Source organism: Peromyscus eremicus, chromosome 15, assembly GCF_949786415.1.
Source record: "Peromyscus eremicus chromosome 15, PerEre_H2_v1, whole genome shotgun sequence".
Taxonomy (NCBI): domain Eukaryota; kingdom Metazoa; phylum Chordata; class Mammalia; order Rodentia; family Cricetidae; genus Peromyscus; species Peromyscus eremicus.
In genome coordinates this window covers 4,285,555-4,304,820 of record NC_081431.1, presented here as the reverse complement: position 1 = coordinate 4,304,820, position 19,266 = coordinate 4,285,555, and the positions used below count along the sequence as shown (strand labels likewise).

General features: G+C 51.2%; 2 protein-coding genes across 2 annotated transcripts; both read right to left on the bottom strand.

The window, feature by feature from the left end:
• Positions 1 to 103: 103 nt before the first annotated feature.
• Positions 104 to 2,274, bottom strand: Garin4 (golgi associated RAB2 interactor family member 4). Its single transcript, XM_059280159.1, has one exon. It carries the CDS (start codon positions 1,885 to 1,887, stop codon positions 136 to 138), a length of 1,752 nt encoding a protein of 583 aa, XP_059136142.1. The 5' UTR covers positions 1,888 to 2,274; the 3' UTR covers positions 104 to 135.
• A 4,097-nt stretch (positions 2,275 to 6,371) lies between these two features.
• Positions 6,372 to 18,960, bottom strand: Atf3 (activating transcription factor 3). The gene is made up of 4 exons (XM_059280714.1): positions 18,801 to 18,960; positions 12,484 to 12,727; positions 8,540 to 8,647; positions 6,372 to 7,297 (listed from the first exon to the last, which is right to left on the bottom strand). The coding sequence occupies exons 2-4, from the start codon at positions 12,721 to 12,723 to the stop codon at positions 7,100 to 7,102; spliced, it is 546 nt and encodes a 181-aa protein (XP_059136697.1). The 5' UTR covers positions 12,724 to 12,727; positions 18,801 to 18,960; the 3' UTR covers positions 6,372 to 7,099.
• Positions 18,961 to 19,266: the final 306 nt, after the last annotated feature.

Sequence of the window (19,266 nt, the reverse complement as noted above, 5' to 3'; positions counted from 1 at the left end):
TCCGGTATGGAAATGCAGAGAGCCCTTCTCAGGCAGGATGGTTCTTTATTTCAACTGCGGTGAGAACGCTGGATGGATTCTAGGGACTCACCCTGGGCCCTGGGCCCTTTGCAGTTTGGGGCTCTCAGTTGTACTTTAAGAAGCCTCGAAGGTCACTGTCTCCATGACCTCGGATGTCACAGAACCAATGATGTCCAGGCCCCGGCCACTCTCAGTCTCTATGATGGCCTCCACGTTGGTTGTCTCCATCTTGGACACGATGTCCACTTCTTGGCCACGCTGTGACGCCAGGCCTTTGGCAGCCAGGTTGGCTCTGATGTTCTTCAGAAACAAGCCAATTCTGCCAGGCCTCTTACTCGTAGTGGCCGAGCTGGTGGAGGAGAGGGTCCTGCCTGATTTGTGGGAGCTCCGGGACTCCTTCATGATGGGGATATGGCTGACCCCCTTGTGTGACCTGTTGCGCTTGCTTCCCCTGGGGTTCCCTTTCTCCTTCTTCTCATCCAGAGTCGATCTGTGGCTGGATGTTTTCCGAACCGCCTTGTCCCCAGCGGTCTTGTGGCGACCTTCTCCTGTCCTGGAGTGATGGGAACTCCTGCTGCCAGCCCTGTCCTTTGCTCTCCGCTCCCTCCTTTCGCTCCTTTCCTTACTGACGTCGGTGTTGGCCTCAGGGGCTTTCTGCTGTCTAGTCTGTCCAGTTGTGCGTCTTTCACTCGGCAACATCAAGGCAAGAGTTACTGGATCAGTGGCTGTTTCTCTATCAGACTTGCTAGTAGGTTCTATTCTTGCAATTGCCATAGTCAAGCTTTCTTTTCGGGAGAGGCTGGGGGATGTACTGGAAATATACTCCAGGGACTTGCTGGTCGCCCCTGCCAAGGCAACCTTCATGCCTTTCGGTGACATCTTGCCAGCACTTGCAATGGACAAACGGCTTTTGCTTCCTCTTGTACCCATGGACCCGCCCCCTGCTATGGCTGCATTGATCTGTCCAGAGCCTACAGGCCTGGTTGCTGCCAAGCTCAAAGCACCCGCTAGGTCACCCACTGCGACTGCTGTTATCCCTGTCGATGACTCTTTGGCAAGGTCTTTTGATTTTGTTTTGGATGTGGATACACCGGGAACGGCGGTGGGTTTTGGAGAGTCATGATAGGTTCCCTCACCACCGGCAAAAGCATCTGAGCTGATCCCAGTAATGTCTGTGACCATAGGGAGGCTTCTGATGCTGACCTGGTCTGGTTCTCCTTTTCCTTGGGGATCTGCCACTGTCGGATTCGACTTGTCTTCCTCATCCAACAGAGGCATGCACACTATGTCCTCTGCTGGGATGGCGTAGGTGCTGCTGTTGCTGTCCACAGGTGGTCTCAGGAGGTAGATCAATTTTTCCCAGTAGGTGAAGAGGTCGTCCCGGCCCTCAAGAGGAGGACACAGCTGCAGGTAGCAAGAACGGCCAGTAGCGAACTTGAGGCGCAGCTGTTGTTTCTCGTGGTTGTGAACAGAGATCCTTACGAACTTCAAAGGAAGGAGCCTAGTGAGCTCCAAGGTCTTTGCAGACTTGCGGTTTTTGCTCTTGGTGGTCTGGCTGCGTCCAGGAAAGTCTTCATAGCCCGGGGCTGGTCGGGCCAGTAACATGACATCAGGGAGCGGGAGGATGGGGCTGGTGCACGCGATGCCTACGGTCACCATTCGGACACGGTTGTGCACGTCAATCACTTCTCCCCGTTTGGTGATCTGGATGAAGTCACTCTCGAATATTGGTGCGTACTTGAAAATATCATACTCTCCTTTGTATAGTTGCCGTTGTAGTTTCCCCATGGTGGTGTTGAACATGCCGACGCCAGAGCCGCTCTGGGCTGTGTAATATGGTAACAGAGACTCAGTGTTCGAGGTCATTTTGTGTCGAGAAAGGTGCGCCGGCAAGGTGGGTTCCTGCGTCTTCCTTGGTCTCCGCAGATGAGGAAGCAGCAGAGCTCCTGGGTCACTGAGGTGGCACTTACAGCAGGTCTCTCAGCCCCACCCCACAGGCCCCCAGTTTGCCTCAGAGCCTCCCAGAGGCCTGGGCTGGGGGTGGGAGCACAGATGACTGACAGGGGTGCTGTTGGGTGCCTGGACCCCAAGCCCAATCTCTCCAAAGGTGTGGAGATGCAGGGTAGACTCCAGGGAGGTTTTCTTCTGGGTCTAAAAACCCGCCAACCTCCACCGGTGATTTTTTTTGAAAGCCCCCTGAATGTCTACAAACTGCAGCCCTAGTGGGAGAAGTGACCACTAGGGCCTGAAGCCCTACACAACCATATTTATCCCCTCTCCCTTTGTGACCTGTCACTGTCACATCCCCCTTTGTCCCATCCTCCGGCTGCCCTCAAGAGGACAGGCCTCCAAGTGGATGCCTAAATGAAGAGGTTTCACATGGAAAAATTGTATCTGGTTCTTCTTTCTTCAGCCCACCTGGAAAGATTCAAAGTCTTTGGGAATTCAAGGGACAGGTAGACTTGAAAGAGCTGCGCTTATGGTGTCATTTTATTGGATAACCTGGATTCTGGTCTTGATCCTTCTGTGGTACCTCATTAAATGTGGATGGTGGTAATCTTTCATGGAGGCTCTGGCCTTTACTAAGATAAAATTAATGCTTACTCACACTGACGTGCACTATTGTTACTATTCTCATTTCATAGGGTAAAGAAACTGAATGAATCACTGACACCCACAAACTACACTCTTTGAATCCAGGTCTCACTACATCTAAGACCTTTGTTTTAAACTGCTCTAGGACTTCGCCTCTCAAGGGAACTTGGGCCATTCAAATATCTTCAAACTGATTCTGATTTGTTTTTACTACATCATGGGAAGGTGTGTGTGTGTGTGTGTGTGTGTGTGTGTGTGTGTGTGTGTGTGATGGAGAACCACTTTAGACAATGGGTGGGCTGAGGTGGGGAGCTAAAATTACCCAGTGGTTTTTCCCTTTGGTTTTGTTTTGGTGGGGGACCATTTACTCTCTTAAGGACCCCAGACTTTTCTTCCTGCTTTTCTACATTGTGCTCAGGGGTGGGGGTAGAAAAGAGAACTCCTTAAATTCCAGGAGCCCATCCAGCACCCCTCCTCCCCCAACAGCCCTGCTGTTGGGGAGAGCTTTGGAAATCTGTTTACATCTGTCGTCATGACTCTGTCTATGGCCACACCCACATAGCCACATAGTTAGCCAGACTCGGGATTTCCAAACTGTTGTCACGTGGATCCCTACTCCAGACTCTCCCAGTTGGTTTGATGAACTCTTATTCCAGGCATTCATCCCCTTAAGGACAAAGGCTGTCTATCACTCTGTGAAAGCACACACACCTGTTTATTAACTGATGGATGGATGAGCAAAATATAGATCCTCCGGCCAGTACACTATAACTCAGCCGTGAACAGGAAGGGAATGTTGATTCGCACTTCAACACAGCTGGATTTGGACACTTTACTAAGTGAAGAAGCCAGATGCAAAAGGCCAGGACAGGCAAGCCTGAAGAAATGAACAGTTGAGTAGTATGCCAAGCGCTGAGGTGGGACCTGGGGAGTGACTACCCTATGGTTGCCAGTCAGTGGTGGCTACACAGCACCATGCATGTGCTCAAAGCATTTGAATGTTAAATATTATGCTTTATGTTTTTCCAGTCATGCACATAACACATACACTCTTAGAACTCTTGTTCGAAACCTTTTGGTTTTAAAAAGCATAGCTGTCAATCTTGGATCAATTGAGGGACTTTGAGCAAGCTTTGGAGTCCCTACTTTCTCACCTGTGGAATGGAGCAATGCTTTTGAGGATTGGATGGAATGTCCCCCAAGCCCCTGTGCTAATGGCACCAGGAGTCCCTGAGCCGTGGGGAGGTAGGGCCCTATGGGAGGTCCTGTGTCACCGAGGATGTGACTTAAGGGAGATCTTGGGACCCTACTCTCACCTCTTAAGCTCTGTGCTTCCTGGTCTGAAGTGATTTTGGTCCACCACACACTCCCTCTCAGGATTTTCCTGCATCCACACAGGCCAGAGGAACAAGACGAACCCATCATGGGCTGACACTTCTAAACTGTGAACCGAAACAGACTTTTTTCTCTTTTTCAGTTTTTCGTGCATGTGTGAGTGGTGTTTACACATGCACAGGTGGAGGCCAAGGTTGGTTTTCTCAGGCACACCCAGATGTGACACATGGCTGGCTGCTCTGGCTAGCCTACTTGTTCTGAGCATGCCCCTGTCTCTGTCCTTTAAATCTAGAATTACAGGCAGGCCACCATGTCCACCTGGCTTCTGAACTCGGGTCCTTACACTCGTGTGGCAAGACGTTGAACCACTGAGCCGGGAAAAGGGTTTGCCTCCAAGCTTGGTGACCTGAGCTGATCTCCAGGTCCCACATGCTGGAAGAACTGACTCAGATATTGTCTCCAGACCTCCACTCCCGCTGTGGCTCGCCCCACCCCACAAACCAGTTAATACACTTTTCTTAAGGACTGCGTTCAGATGCCTGGAGAACAGTTCAGGAATGGTAGCAGAGAGGCCAGTTATTTCCAGCTTGTTTTGCACGTGGCCACTGAAGGTAAACCTGTGTCTATTGAGACTTAGACTCCCCTGCTGGCTTGCAGGCTGGGAGGGCTTGGTGCGGGGCTCTTGATTACCAAGTGCAAGGCCTAGGTTCAATCCCCATACTGCAAATGGAAGGAGTGAGGAAGAGAGACAGGGAGGAAGACGGGAGAGAGGGAGGGAGAAATCACTGGGTCAGGAAATTCCAGAAAATTAGGATTATCTTTCTTAGAACAACTTTATCCATCGTGTCCAAAACTGTCCCACTCCCGCAACCCCGTTCCCGTTCTTTCCTGCTATTTGAAATGCACAGGTGTGCTGTGAGGCGCTCATCTGGATGTTAACAGGTCTAGGACACTTGTGTTTGAGGAGCACTGTGGCAGAGGCAAGCTCAAGAGCCTCAAGCTGAGCCAGGGAGATGGTTCAGCAAGTGAGTTCAGTTCTCAGGACCCACAAGGTGGGAGGAGAAATCCGACTCCTCTCACAAGTTGTCCTCTCACCTCCAAACGCATGCTCCGGTGCACACATGTGCTGTCCCCTTTGAAACTGCATGTAATTTGTAAAAGGCTCAAGCTGAAAACGTGTGTTTTAGGCATATTTATATATTCAGAGAAACTGATGACTGAAATATTTAGCTATTTGAATTTTCCATAAAAAAAAATCTATCCTAAGCTAGGCATGATGGAGCAGGCCTTTACACCCAGCATTCTGGAGGCAGAGGCAACACTCTGGGGGTTCCAGGCCACCTAGGGCTACCTAGGAGACTCTCTCCAAAACAAAGAAACTATCTCAGTGCCAAACAGTGGTGTGAAGGACACATGTGGTGGTGTTTCAGGGTTTATTGACGAGAAGCTGAGCATCAAGCAACAGACTGAGACTCAGGGTTAGAAGTCTGGGCCAGGTCTCTATGGGCAACTGCACTCATGGGCACACCCCCCTACACAAACATACATGCACACACATACTTAAAAGTAAGTTGAACTGGAGAGATGGATCGGCAGTCAGCAGCAGTCAGTGCTCTTGGAAAGGATCTGGGTTCCACTCCCAGCACCCACATGGTGGCTCAGGAGCCTCTGCAACTCCAGTTCCAGGGGAATCCAACGCCCTCTTCCGGCCTCCTCAGGCACTGTATGCATGTGGTACACAGACACACGTGCAGGCAAAACACCCATACATATTAAAAAAAAAAAAAACAAAAAACCAACTGCCCCTACCTAGTGTTCTCCCCATGAACAAAGGAAGCCGTCCCCAAATACTCAATGCTAATCACCCCATAACAGAGAGGCAGAGTCACTATTTTCAAAAGACTTAGTAGAAACCGGCACAACACTTAGGTGTACCATGTCTTATTCTGATATTTATTATGTTGACAGGCTAGGAATACTGGGATAAATAATACTTTCTCTCACAGAAAATTGTAATGATACAATTGAGTAAGATTAAATACTCTGAGGATTTCACAGAAACGTCAGAATTTTAACAGTAGCCAGAGTTCTGGTAGCCAGAGGGAGGGGCCTCCCAGCTGAAATGCTCTGGGCCGTATCTCAAAAACAAAAACAATGCCATTATCCTCCTACAATGCAGAAAGAAGCCTGGTCCTGCACTTGGCTTCAAACACGCTTCTCCACGGGCTGTGGTTTCTGGCCATGAGGAAAGGAAATGGAGTATCTCTGGCTCGTCTAGTCTAGAACTCACTCCTGCCCCGTCACGTCACTGAGTGGGAAGGAAGAGTCCTACCCTTTGGAGGTTGGACTTTCTTTGTGCCTTCTTTCTGTGACATTGTAACAGTTTGCAGCCAAGGACCTGCTGTGTGCCCAGGTTCTTCCTCAGCAGTGGGTACAGGGAGAGGAGGCGTCCTCTGTCAACACAAAATGGCACAGCTGGCCAACAGGCCACTTTCACTCCTCTGGGCCAGGGAAGCTTTTGTGGCCACCTGAATGCTTTTGAGGGATACTGTCCATGATGGCAGACTCCCAAACTCTCAGAAATCAGTTCTGATGAAACTCCCGGGAAAATCCTGACAGTGCTGTGCAAGCCAAACACCCAAACAGCACAATGCCTGGCCCTGAAGCGAGCGCACAGTCATTCTGGGGCGTAGCAGCGTATTTTCTAGAAGCACACCCTGGCCATTGGACAACCTCGATAATGAGCATTCCCGCTCCATATTCCCTAGGAAGGATGGTGTCAGCTGCAGTGGGGGTCGTGGTCCCACCCCACCTACTGAGGCAGACACTTCTGCATGAATCCCATTAGTGGGCATCCTGCTTTGCATGGGACCCCGGCCAGGGGCCAGCTAGATCATCTGAGAATGGCCAGGATGGTAAGGCCTAAATCCTGGAGTTAGTGAGACAAGGGATGCTCTTGCTCTGTGCCGCAGTTCACTCCGGGGCAGAATGGGACAAGCAGTAGGCACCACTGACCCTCCTGCCCCCACGGCTCTGGGCTGCTCAGATTCTCGAAGTGCACAGGAAGCCAGTGTTCCAATGGCTTCAGGGTTTAGGGTGGAAAAGGAGGATTCAATAAGGACTCCCCAGTTGCCCCTGCCACCGCTGCTTAGCTCTGCAATGTTCCTTCTTTTATCTGCTGGATAAAGAGATTCCTCTCATCTTCCGGAGTCCGCCCATTCTGAGCCCGGACGATACACGTGGGCCGGTGCAGGTTGAGCATGTATATTAAGTGCTGTTTCTCATTTTTCAACTCCTCAATTTGGGCCTTCAGCTCGGCATTCACACTTTCCAGCTTCTCTGACTCCTGAGGGACAATGGACAGAGGCATTATGGAGGGAGCCAAAGATCGGGGAGGTAGGAGGAACCACCTGGAAACCATGGATGGGACTCATCAAGCTGGAGAGGCCTGCTGGGGGAACCATTCTACCCCAAAGATGGGAGGTCAGAACTAGGTGAGGGGTGGTATCGGCCCTGGAGAGGCCTCTGAAATTGGGGGTCATGCGAGCGGAGGCTTGGAGATACCGCCGAGCCAGCCTGCCATGCTCACTGAAGCTGCCTTAGTATTGAGGGCTGAGAGAGGGTTGCTCCAGTCGGCTGTCCAGGGCATTTGGTCCCCACAGGGTCTGCGGAGCTGGGGAGAAATCCACACTGGTGGTGGTGTGTTTCCTCTGAATTTCTGATCCCACCAAGACTCTCATATCCACAGAGGTGTACTCAGAAACACAAAGCTTCCCAGGCTTTCACTGACCCTAAAGCAACAAGCAGAGATCCTGGGACCAGAGGCTAGCTCGAGTCCCTGCCAGAAGCTGGCCTGTACACACTCAGGGGAGCAGAGATCCCGGGACCAGAGGCTAGCTCGAGTCCCTGCCAGAAGCTGGCCTGCACACACCCGGGGGAGCAGACATGGGCCCTGCGGAGACTTCCAGGCTCTGGGACCTGCCTTGCCTGTGAACCCATGCTGTGGACCCCTCGTGTTCCTTGTGGGGTGACAGCCTGCCAGGGGACTCAAAGGGCTGGGTAAGCAGGGAGAAGGGAAGCAAGACAGAGACCCAGGCAGGAACACAGTCTAAGTACTGCTTCCAGGTTACCAGAGCAAGCTGGAGAGTAAGAAGAGCTTTGCTTGAGAGTCAGTGGCTGTCACAGGGTCTCATTGTTTTGTTCTATTTGGTGAAACTGGTGAACAAAGCCTCGTGAACCTGAAAGTCTGGACACTGCTGGGGGTATATGGAGCAGTGTGTGCCACAGCATGCATGTGGAGGTCGTCAGTCCTCTCCTTCCACAGTGGCTCCTGGGTATCGAACCCAGGTTGCTGGGCTTGCATGGCAAGCTCCTTGGAGCCAGCTTGCTAGCCCTGGATGCTGAAGTTTTTCAACCCACAAATCTTCACTCTGTATATCCAGAGTCCCCTCATCATGCTAACAGCATTGCTCCTTCCTCTGCCCACAGCTGGCATTTCTGCACCACCCACAACCCCCTCTGCCAACGGCACAAGGCTGATGAGGGCAGGTTTAGGCACCGTGCAGGGGGACGCTTGGCCAATACTCACTTTCTGCAGACACTCGGTCTTCTCTTTTTTCTTGTTTCGACACTTGGCGGCTGCAATCTTATTTCTTTCCCGCCGCCTCCTTTTCCTCTCATCTTCTTCAGGGGCCGTCTATAAATAAAACCCCACAGGCACACAGTAAGCCACCAGGAACCCAAAATATCAAGGCTGTGGGTATTTTGGTTTGGGGATCTTGTTTGTTTTTAATCACATATGCGTATGTTTGTAAATCTATGTTTGTCTGTGTGTATATCTACCACATGCATTCATGGTGCCTTCAGAGGCCAGAAGAGAGCGTTGGATCCCCCGGATCTAGGAATGGGGTGCTGGGAACTCCAGTCCTCCGGAAGAGCAGCAAGTGCTCTTAACCACTGATCCATTTCTCCAGCCTCATGGTCTAGATTTTTGTGTGAACTCCCTACATACACGTGCGTGCACACACACTTGACAATAAATAATAAAATCTAAAATCAAAATTCTATTCATTAATAGAATTACATTTGAAATTAGTAAATTAAAGTCTAATCTACTTTAAAAATGCATTTGGACTTTGAAAGAAATTCAATTTTAAATTGGTAACTATTGATACTAATTATAAGTGTGTCCTCTCCTCTGAGGCCAGAGAAATTGCCTCCAGATCACTCCCTGGCCACGCTCTCCTGTTAGTAGTGCTGACTTGAGAAGTTACGAAACTTTTGGGGTGGGAGACATGGCCGGCGGAGGGGAGGGTTGTAGTATTAATCCACTTCTATATGAGCTTTGCTTCTTGAACCACAAAGACGTGCACAAGCTCTCACCACTGTGCACAAGTGCTCACCACTGTGCACAAGCGCTCACCACTGTGCACAAGCTCTCACCACTGTGCACAAGCTCTCACCACTGTGCACAAGCTCTCACCACTGTGCACAAGCGCTCACCACTGTGCACAAGCTCTCACCACTGTGCACAAAGCTCTCACCACTCTGCACAAGCTCTCACCACTGTGCACAAGCTCTCACCACTGTGCACAAGCTCTCACCACTGTGCATAAGCTCTCCACTGTGCCCGGAACTTCCCCAGCCGCCATGTCTTCCCCGTGTGATGGACTGTATCTGTCCCCTGAACTGTGAGCCCAAACACACTTCCCCAGATGTCACCATTCAGTCACAGACAGGAAAATAACTAACGTCTCTGTCTTTACCAGGAGCACAAGGGCACACCCTTCTCATGAAGTCTGTGAGCTCCTGGAGAAGAGGGACTTGAGACCATTAACGGCACTAAAACGGTATTAGCCCACAGCTGGATGCTACTGGGGGGTAGTGCACTGAACCACCTGTCGATTCAGCCAACAAATCACACCGATGTCCTGGGCCTCATTCTGAGTCAATACTGTGGCTTTCAGAGAATAGAGCCCTGTCCAGCTTTGGGGAGTACGGTCCTCCGTGGATGTCCACCCTTTGGCTTAAGGCCAAAGTCCATGGTGGGCTGGCCGATGTCAGACCCTGTCAGCTTTAGGGGACCATGGCTGACCCACTCCTGACCTTTTCCTATCCTTTTGGACCAGAAGACACTGACTGTGGAATGAGATGGAGGCCTCGCAATCTAGAGAAGCAAAGCTCAAGAGAATAATGGAAGAGGAGTTTCTGTCTTTCATGTCTCAGGGCCACAGACCCAGTAAATATAAAAACCACACACACACACACACACACACACACACACGCACGCACGCACGCACGCACGCACGCACGCACGCGCACACACACACGGTGGGTGCACAGAGAGAAGGCTCAGTGGTTAAGAGCACTTGCTGCTCTTGTGGGGAATTTGGGTTTGGTTCCCAGCACCCACATGGTGGCTCACAACTGTTAACTCTGGTTCCAGGGGACCCAAAACCCTCTTCTGGCCTCCGCGGGCACCAGGCATGCACACAGTGCACACACATTCATTATTCTTCTCCAGAGACTCTCCAACTGTTCTGCCCTGTCCTTCCACATGTCTATCTAGCCTCCCTTCCCTTTTCCTACTACTGTATCTTGTTATTTCAAACTATATCATTACGGAAAAAAAATCTCCCAAAATGTCCCAGGCACTCTCCAGTACTGGACTTGATACCTGCAACTGTTTTGTGGTACTCTCTCTGACCTCCTCCAAGTTAGCTGGGAGCACAGCTAATACCCCCAACATCATCCATGGCAACAGCATCATAAATAATGCCTGTTCCCATTCATTGGATGCTGTGAGCCAGGTTCCCCTCAGACTTTCCACAAATGTCAAAAAGTCATGAAGACTATCACCCAGTCTCGTTTTACCCCGGGTGCTAGGGATCAAACCCCAAACCTTACACTCACTGCTGAGCTGTGACTCCAGCCTCCTTGTAAAGGCACAGCTTTTGCACCAGCTTCACCCCGTGCCCCAGGGCTGCAGTCACACACCTTAAGTAAGCCTGAACCATTCCTAACCGAGAAAGGCTAACAGAGGTGCAAGAGTTCATCTCTGACGCTCTTGAAGCAGCAAAGTCACCAGCAGCCACGGCTCAGTAACCAAGTCTACTATTCCAGGTGTCTTATGGGAAGGTTGCTCAACACAGAACAGTGCATGTGCAGGAGTGGGTGTGAACCCAGAGCAAACACACGGTATCCCAATCTGTGAGCATTGCTGCCAGCGAGAGGAGGGCTAACCTCCTGGTCCTTGGTCCTGATGGAGATTTTCATCACCCTCACACCCCACTTCTTCAGAGACTCCACACTAAACCCACATCTTCAGCCCACCACCCGTACTTTGATGACCCCCAGCTCACACTTGCATTCCCTGATTGACACCTTCCGAGGACACAATTTCTGCCCTTGCCCCACCTGGCCTCCTACAGTCCCAAGCCCTGAAGCAAATGGACACTCCCGCTCTCTTCCACACGCCATCCACACCCACAGCAGCTCTACCCTCACGTTAGATCCAGAAGTCAACCACATCTCAGCACTGGCCTAGCCCAGACCTTCGTCTTTGTACATGGCGGGTCCCTTGGGGAGTACCCTTCCCACACGACACCTCTCAAGTCCTAGCTCCAAGGCCATGACTAGTGACATTTTCCCTGCCCTCCTAATTTAAAATGACAGCCTCACCTCTACCTAGTCTCTGAACATCTTTTCTTTTTTTTTTTTTTTTTGGTTTTTCGAGACAGGGTTTCTCTGTGGAGCTTTGCGCCTTTCCTGGGACTCACTTGGTAGTCCAGGATGGCCTCGAACTCACAGAGATCCGCCTGGCTCTGCCTCCCGAGTGCTGGGATTAAAGGCGTGCGCCACCACCGCCCGGCCTGAACATCTTTTCTTAAAAAAGAAAAAAAAAAAGATGTAGTTTTATTGTATGTGCACGTGTTTTCATTCATACATGCATGCTTCTCTGTGCCTCCTTTTGTTGTTCTTAAAAAGAGATTTATTTTGTATTTTGCATGCATGAGTGTTTACTTGCATTTATGCATGTGAGCCACACTTGTGCAGTTGCCTGCAGAGAGACCAGAAGAGGATGTTGGAGTCACAGACAACTGTGAGCCACCAGGTGGGTCCTGGGATTTGAACCTGTGTCCTCTGCAGGAGCAGCAAGTGCTCTGAACTGCCGAGTCATCCCTTTGTACGGGCCTCCCCAGCTGTTTATTTACCATCTCTCTCTCTCTCTCTCTCTCTCTCTCTCTCTCTCTCTCTCTCTCTCTCTCTCTCCCCGCTCTCTCGACCTTCCTGCTCCTCTTGATCACACACACAGGTACACTGTATCTGCTTATTCACAGGTACACACTCTGCCTGCTCATTCATGTGTTCTAGGCTCTGTCCCACTATCCTTACACAACAGAATTGAAGCTCCCCAAGGGCAGTGCTTTTGCTGACTCTTATCCCCAGCTCTAGCCTCCTGCGTGCGCTGGCACATGGAGTGTGTGTGATAAATGCGTGCTGAGAGAAGGGGTGTGTGTTGGCGGAACCCACCTCCGACTTCGTGACTGACATCTCCAGGGGTCTGTTGTTGATGGTAACCGACTCCAGCGCAGAGGACATTCGGTGGCACAGGTGCTTATTCTGGATGGCGAACCTCAGCTCTTCCTTGACAAAGGGTGTCAGGTTAGCAAAATCCTCAAATACCAGGGATCCAGGAGGTGAGAGGCAGGGGACGATGGCAGACGCACTGACTTCTGAGGCAGAGACCTGGCCTGGATGTTGAAGCATCATTTTGCTGAAAGAAAAAATTAAGCCCAAACTGCTTCAGGGGTCCTGGGGCATGGGATCCAACAGGGCCAAAGTATAGCCCACCCCAAAGTCCCATCAGCCCCCGGGCTTCTGGTTTGTTTCATTTCATGCCCGTCTCTTGCCCATGGCTGGAGAAATTATAGGGAATAAGTGAGAACATATTACTGTTGTTTGGCTAAGTGGACATGTTGTCAAACCGTCTCCTAAGTATTTATGTGCATCCCCTGACCAGTGCCGTCCTCAACCCTGGCCAGCTTCTTCCTGCAGCACTTAACGCAGGCTGGGCAAAGTACTGAGAAGAGGTGATTGTCAAGCGATCTGTTCTAAACAGGTGCGCGCTCTCTCTCTCTCTCTCTCTCTCACACACACACACACACACACACACACACACACACACACACACGTTCATGGCTCAGGGAACAACATGGGGTTAAAAGGATGTAAGAGCAGGAAGATGGGGAGCGTTGTGAACTGCTGCTTTCTGGACCTGACATGGCTGTTCCGCTCAGGAATCCTGGAACCCTCGGCAGCTGTGGTTACCTGCAGAGGACCCTGTAAGACTGAGCCTATCAACGTTCCAGCATGGGTTAGGTCCCAGCTAGAGGTCCCAACCCTAACCTAGGAGCTGTTAGCAGTGAACCCCTGCTGGTGAAAGGGGTCACTTAAATTCAGTCCTGTAGCCACAGGTTAAGTTACCCATGTTCTCAGACACATGCTCAGGAAAGCAACGCTAATTAGCGTCAACAGACCACCAAAAAGTTGTTTGTTTGTTTTACCATGCCATCCTCATTGTGAGTAAAACAAATTCTTAAAACACACAGCTCAAAGATGACTAAAAGTTTGGGAGGGCTGACTTTCCAAGCTTCTATTAGTTTGCCTGGAATACAGAGTATACAAATGTGGCCTCAGTCCCCCAAGAGAAAACAAAAAACAACAACAACATTAAAAACCAAACACCAGCACCTTTTGGAATCCTGTTTTTAGTCTCTTTTTAAAAAAGAAACTGGAAAGACACCTGAAATCAAGACAAATCTGCCAGTGAGTGGAAGTAGAAGCAGGAAGTTGGGGCCTTGAATTCCGCGACTCTGTGGCGGAAGTTTCTCCCGCAGGAAGCTGGGCCTGGGAGTGGGAATGAGGAAGCTGGGTGTGTTTCTTCACCCCAGTCCTTGGCAGAGGGTGGTAATGGTGGGAACTCAGGTCCTTTGGGAACAAGGAGCCCCTTCTTAACGAGAAGACGGCAAAGCAAAGGATTTCAGGGCAAGGGAAAGGGAGAAGATCTGGATTTATGGGGGTGTTGTTTACTCTGAGGTACAAGGAGAGAGGCTTGGAATAGGGGCGGAGGGGACCTGGGATGGGCCTGGTCACAAAGGAGCAGGTCATTCAGCTCTGTAGAACTCAGTCTTCATCTGGAAACTGGCTCAGAACTCCCCAAGCCAGCAAACCACTGCCAAAACTCTGTCCCAGAGCCAGGCTCAGCACTGGCCCATGATGCCTGCTGACCAGTTGGACAACTGAATAAACAAAGAGGGGATGAAGTAGCCGTTCCAAACAGCCTCATCGTTCTATAGGCCTGCAAATCCGCAGGGTCACCAAAGGGAAATCAAGGGCAGAAGCAGTCTGGAAAAACACCCTGAAGTCGTCTGCTTTCCCAGCTGGGACACCCACCCTTCCCGAAGCAGGAGCAGTGAGTGAGCAGGATTGTATTTGCCTACAGTGGTCAGTCAAGTCCCAGAGGACAGGAAGTCTTTCGGCAAACCTCTCACATTAAAGGAAAACCTATCTACCTCCTTTGAGCCTTGTGAGAGCCCAATGCTGTAAAACCTGGTCCCATGTTATACATGAGTTAACTGAGATTATGTTAACATGGGATAGTACCTGGCATGGGGAATCGTTTTGCTTGGCTTTTCAGAACTCATGGTCTTAATTTATACGCTGCATACCCGAATATTTTACTTCACTCAACAACAACAAACAAACAAACAAAATCCCAGAGCAAAAGTTTGGAGGGTGAGTGGAAGCAGACAGGAAGTCCAGAAAGAAACCATGACGGGGTACTAAGCAACAGTTCCCAGGGAACCCCTGAACTCTGTTCAAAGAATTGCTAGTCTTTTTATATCGGGTACACACTCAGCTACTGCCTGCATCCAGGTGTAAGTTTAAATGGGCTGTTTTATCCATAAAATTCCCAAACCAGGACTAGAAGAAAAAAAAAAAAATCAAGATTTGGAGACCACTTAGTATGTGTTGTGACTATCCCCCAGTGGCTTCTTTTTCCTCCCCAAAGGTAGGCTGTTAACAAGTACCTCATTTCCCCAAGAGTGGTGTGAGGGACTAAGAAAATCATTTAAGATGGGGCTGGAAAACATCTGTGCCACCAGGAGCTACGCCAGTCCTCCCAGGATCTCCTGCAGAGGGCTGGCTGCTCTCCCGTGGAGACTCAGTAGGGTCTGTCGGGTCACCTTTTCCGATGTTAAACGCTCCTCCAAAGGGTCCCTGTCGGTGGAGATCTAAGGCCCACAGGTGGAGGCAGAAATTCCAGGCCAGCAAATGCTGCCCTCCACTAGTCAGAAGAACTCAAGAAATGCATACAATTCTCTCCCAAACAGCAGGCGCCAAGAACTGAAGGTCCCTTCACTGACCCCTGTCATCTTGTGGCTGGGGGCTGTTCCTCTGGCTTCTGAAGCCAGAGGCTCAACATCCTCCCAATCACCTTCGCTTCCCCCTGCTTTCCAGTTTTACTCAAAACAAAACAAAACAACCAGCTAAGGGATGCAATTCGGAGCTGCCACTGGCCTGGCCTTCGTTTGCAGGACTGGATGGCTCATCTGCACTTATAGTTTGAGCCACAGAAGTGGAGTTTGTCCCTTTAGACACCCAGCTAAGTTTCCTAATGAGCCCCTGGGGCTGAGAGTCTGCTGTCTGGGACTTTCCCCCACCCTCCTTAGAGTAAAGACAGGAAGAAACAGGAATGTCAGTGGTATGGAATGCTTTTGTGAAAAGCTGGGGGGTGGGGCTTACTTGGGGACACAGCGTGTAGTAAAGTTGTTAAGAAAGCCTTTCTAATAATCAGGTGGCTCCATCTGTAAAGATTCGGGCTCCTGTTCTTTCTGGTTGTCTTGGATAGTCAGCTCCCGAGAGTCAGGCTGTGTCCTCCAGGGAAACAAACTCTAAGACTTGGGCTTATTTTCAGGGGCCCTCTTCCACACCCAGCACAGCAAGGAGGAGAGCTGAGTGAACTCTCTACACTGATCATAAAACTGTCTTCTGGATTTACTTCAGGACTGGCGTTCTGTTCCTGCTTCATGACTTGCAGTCAGAAACTGTGTCACATCATTGGCCACATCATTTTCAAGAAAGTGAAACTTCACTCATTTATTTAACTAGAAATTCAGCTCCTCGATTTTTATTTCCGAGTAGTTACGATGGCTTTGAAATTTCACTTTTGATTTCCACTTCCTTCCACTGAGCCATCTGCAAACCAACCTGTTAGTAGTCTAGTCAGGAACGGGTAGCCGCCTTTCCCTGGCTCTCCACACCCTGTCTGTCTCCTGCTCGCAGGCTGGGGGTGCAAGACTGAGCGTGCAAGGCTGAGCTTCAGGGTCAGCGACTTATCTCCAGGTCTCTGACTGCCACTCACTAGCTGACCACCCACTTGGGGGGGCGGAGGCTCTCTAACCTTCAGTTCCTATCTGAAAACTGTGAATGAGGTTGCCAATTCCCTCCCCGGGCTGTGAAGAAAAACACATCACACACACACATACTTGAAAACATAAGAGATTGACACCCACACACACATTCGGACTCCACCTTTCCCTTCAGGGAAGCTGATTTGGTTGCCAATTCAGTGTAGTTCTATTCGTGGGGAACTAACTGGAACCCTCAAGAATTTCAGGTCAGTCTGTCACAACTGTATATGGTCCTGAGTTCCCGAGACACCAGGTAATTTCCACTCCACTATTGCTGACATCAGCACTTCTCCATTGCTGTTGTGTTCTTCAGAGATTGCGAGTTTTCACAAGAAATCATTTCTCTCTTGAAGTTTCTGTGGTGTCCTGGCCATGTCCCTCCTCCCCTGGCTGGATTACCCTGGAGCCAGTTCCTTAAGGAGTCAATCACACAGGCTCTGGTTAACGGTGCCTGTCAGAGGGACCCAGCCTTAGGATTGTCTGGATCAGATCCTCATTTCGTCATTTAGTAAACTGAGGTCCAGGAAGGGAAGCAATTTGCCTAAACTCACAGAGCTGGAGGGTGGTCCAGTCCAGCCAAGCTGCTGAAACCACGTTCTGCGACCCATCAGTTCAAGACAGCAACCATAGGCAGAGCTGTCAGCCAGGTAGCAGCAGCAGGTCAAGAGTCCCATACCTGGAACCTTCACAGAGGAGGCTTAGACAGACAGGAAGGGGTCACATAAGAAACAGGTGTGCAGAGAAGGCATTTAGATGGCCACAGACGCTGGGCGCTCTGTCTCCACCTGGTCAGCAACCTCTGAAACCTCAGAAACCGCAACCTCCGCCCCCAGGCAAGAGCCTGTCTGTGGTAACACTATCCCACAACAAATGCTACATGCAAAACATGTGCTCTCTTGATGACACATGCCTGTAATCCCAGCACTTAGGAACTGAGGCTGGAGGATTGCTATGAGTTTGAAGCGAGCCTGGGTTACATAGGGAGACCCTGTCTCAAAAAAGCCAAACAAGGAAGAGGGAGAATAAAAATTTTAAATAATTGAGCTTGGCAACTCCTTTAATTTATAAGAAAGCCTGCGATCTACATAATTAGGGAAAATAAAATGGCTAGGAGGAAAATTTAAAAGTGGGAGTTGAAAATGAGAGTGGGGTCGGAGCAGAGAACCGACCAAGGGAAGAAAGATAGGAGGCAGGGATGGCGAGGGAAGCCCCTTCCCTTCCTGCCTCAGAGAATGGTTAGTAACACCGGGTGGGAAGCTACTCTCTCACTCAAGATCCCTTCCCGGCTCCTTGTATTTCCGTTATTTCACTCTAAAAACTGAAAATCTTCGGTCAAAACCTGGCCATATGAACCACACAGCACTAGCTCCAGCACAAGCAGAGAGGTGCTGGGAGTGCTGGCCTGTAATCTCAGCACTTGGGAGGCTGAGGCAGGGGCATCACCAGGAGTTTAAGGGCAGTCTGGATTACAGAGTGAGACAACTCCCAACACAACACACATATACAACAAACAACCCCAAACACACACACACACACACACACACACACACACACACACACACACACACGCTTGTGCAAGTGGTTCCACACCCCGGTCCCTCCACCCGTTCGATCCAGTCCCCGAGGTTCTCTTCGACTACAAAGAAGTCCAATGACCGGTTAAAAGAAAGCCAGAGCCACAGCAACAGCGAGAGAGGCTGGAGCTGACGTCCCAAGCCCAGCCGCCGGACTTCAGCGGGTGCCGAGACCTCTCCGCACTCCGCCCCGGGGCAGCGCGATACCAGCGCTCGCCGCCTCCAAACTAATCCCAACTCACTTTCGCTCGCAGCTCTCTACCCGGTCCTGCCGCCTAGAGCTCCGCTCCCGGGAGCGCAAGGCGACCTCCAGCGGCTGTGCCGGGACCTCGGACCGAGCGTTCCTTCCCCATTCATTTCGCTCGGTCCTGGGAGCAGCGCTTCCACCAGCCGCGGCCACCGTGCCTCTCTGCGGAGTCAGGAGGGACCAGCTCTGGCTCCGGCGTCCGGACAGCAGGTGAGGGACGGAGGGGACCGCGATCCCGAGCGTGTGGGTCACCCCCGCGCACCAGCACCCACCACCAACCCAGACGACCTCTCCTAGCTACAGGCTGAGAGCGCGCGATCTCCTCCGTCCCTGGGCATCTTTCACGCCTCAAAAGAGAAAGTTCGTTCTTTCACTTTCCTAGAAACTTTATCTCAACTCGGAGCGGCAGCGCCAAGGAGCCGTTCAGCTGAGCGACTGTAGCGCGGGAGACTAGAGCTCCAGTCCCCGGTGGCTCAGGGGTCCCGGGACTGGTCACTAGAGGGGAGATGAGAAGGGAAGGGCGCCTCTCCACCGCGTAGCTCTAATGCTCACCTCCAGTCTCCGCTCGGGGCGGCCAGGGTCCAGAGAGCGGCCAGAGGCGGGCGGTGTGTCCCGCCGGCGGGCGAGCACCAAGGATTCAGTGGGAGCGCGGACTGGCCGGTAGGCTCCGCCGGGGAAGCACGGTGCCCAGCGCGCCTCGCAGAGTGAGACTGTGGCTGAGAGCGCGTTGCATCACCCCTTTTATAGCCCTCGAGCTGGCAAGGCGCTCGCTTAACTCCAGGTTACCAATCCCAGGCTGACGTAATGCTATTAATAGCTTCCAGGGAAAACTGGCCAGAGGAGGGCCGAGGGCGGGGCTAAGGGTGGGTGGAGACCGCGGAGTTGGTGATGCAAGTGCGAGAAGGGGCGGTCACCGAGCGTCCTGCGCGCCTCGCACGCCCGGGACACACACACACGCCCGCCCTCTCTCTCCATATCAGGCCCGGAGTCGCCCGGGCGCACCGCCAGTTGTGCGTAT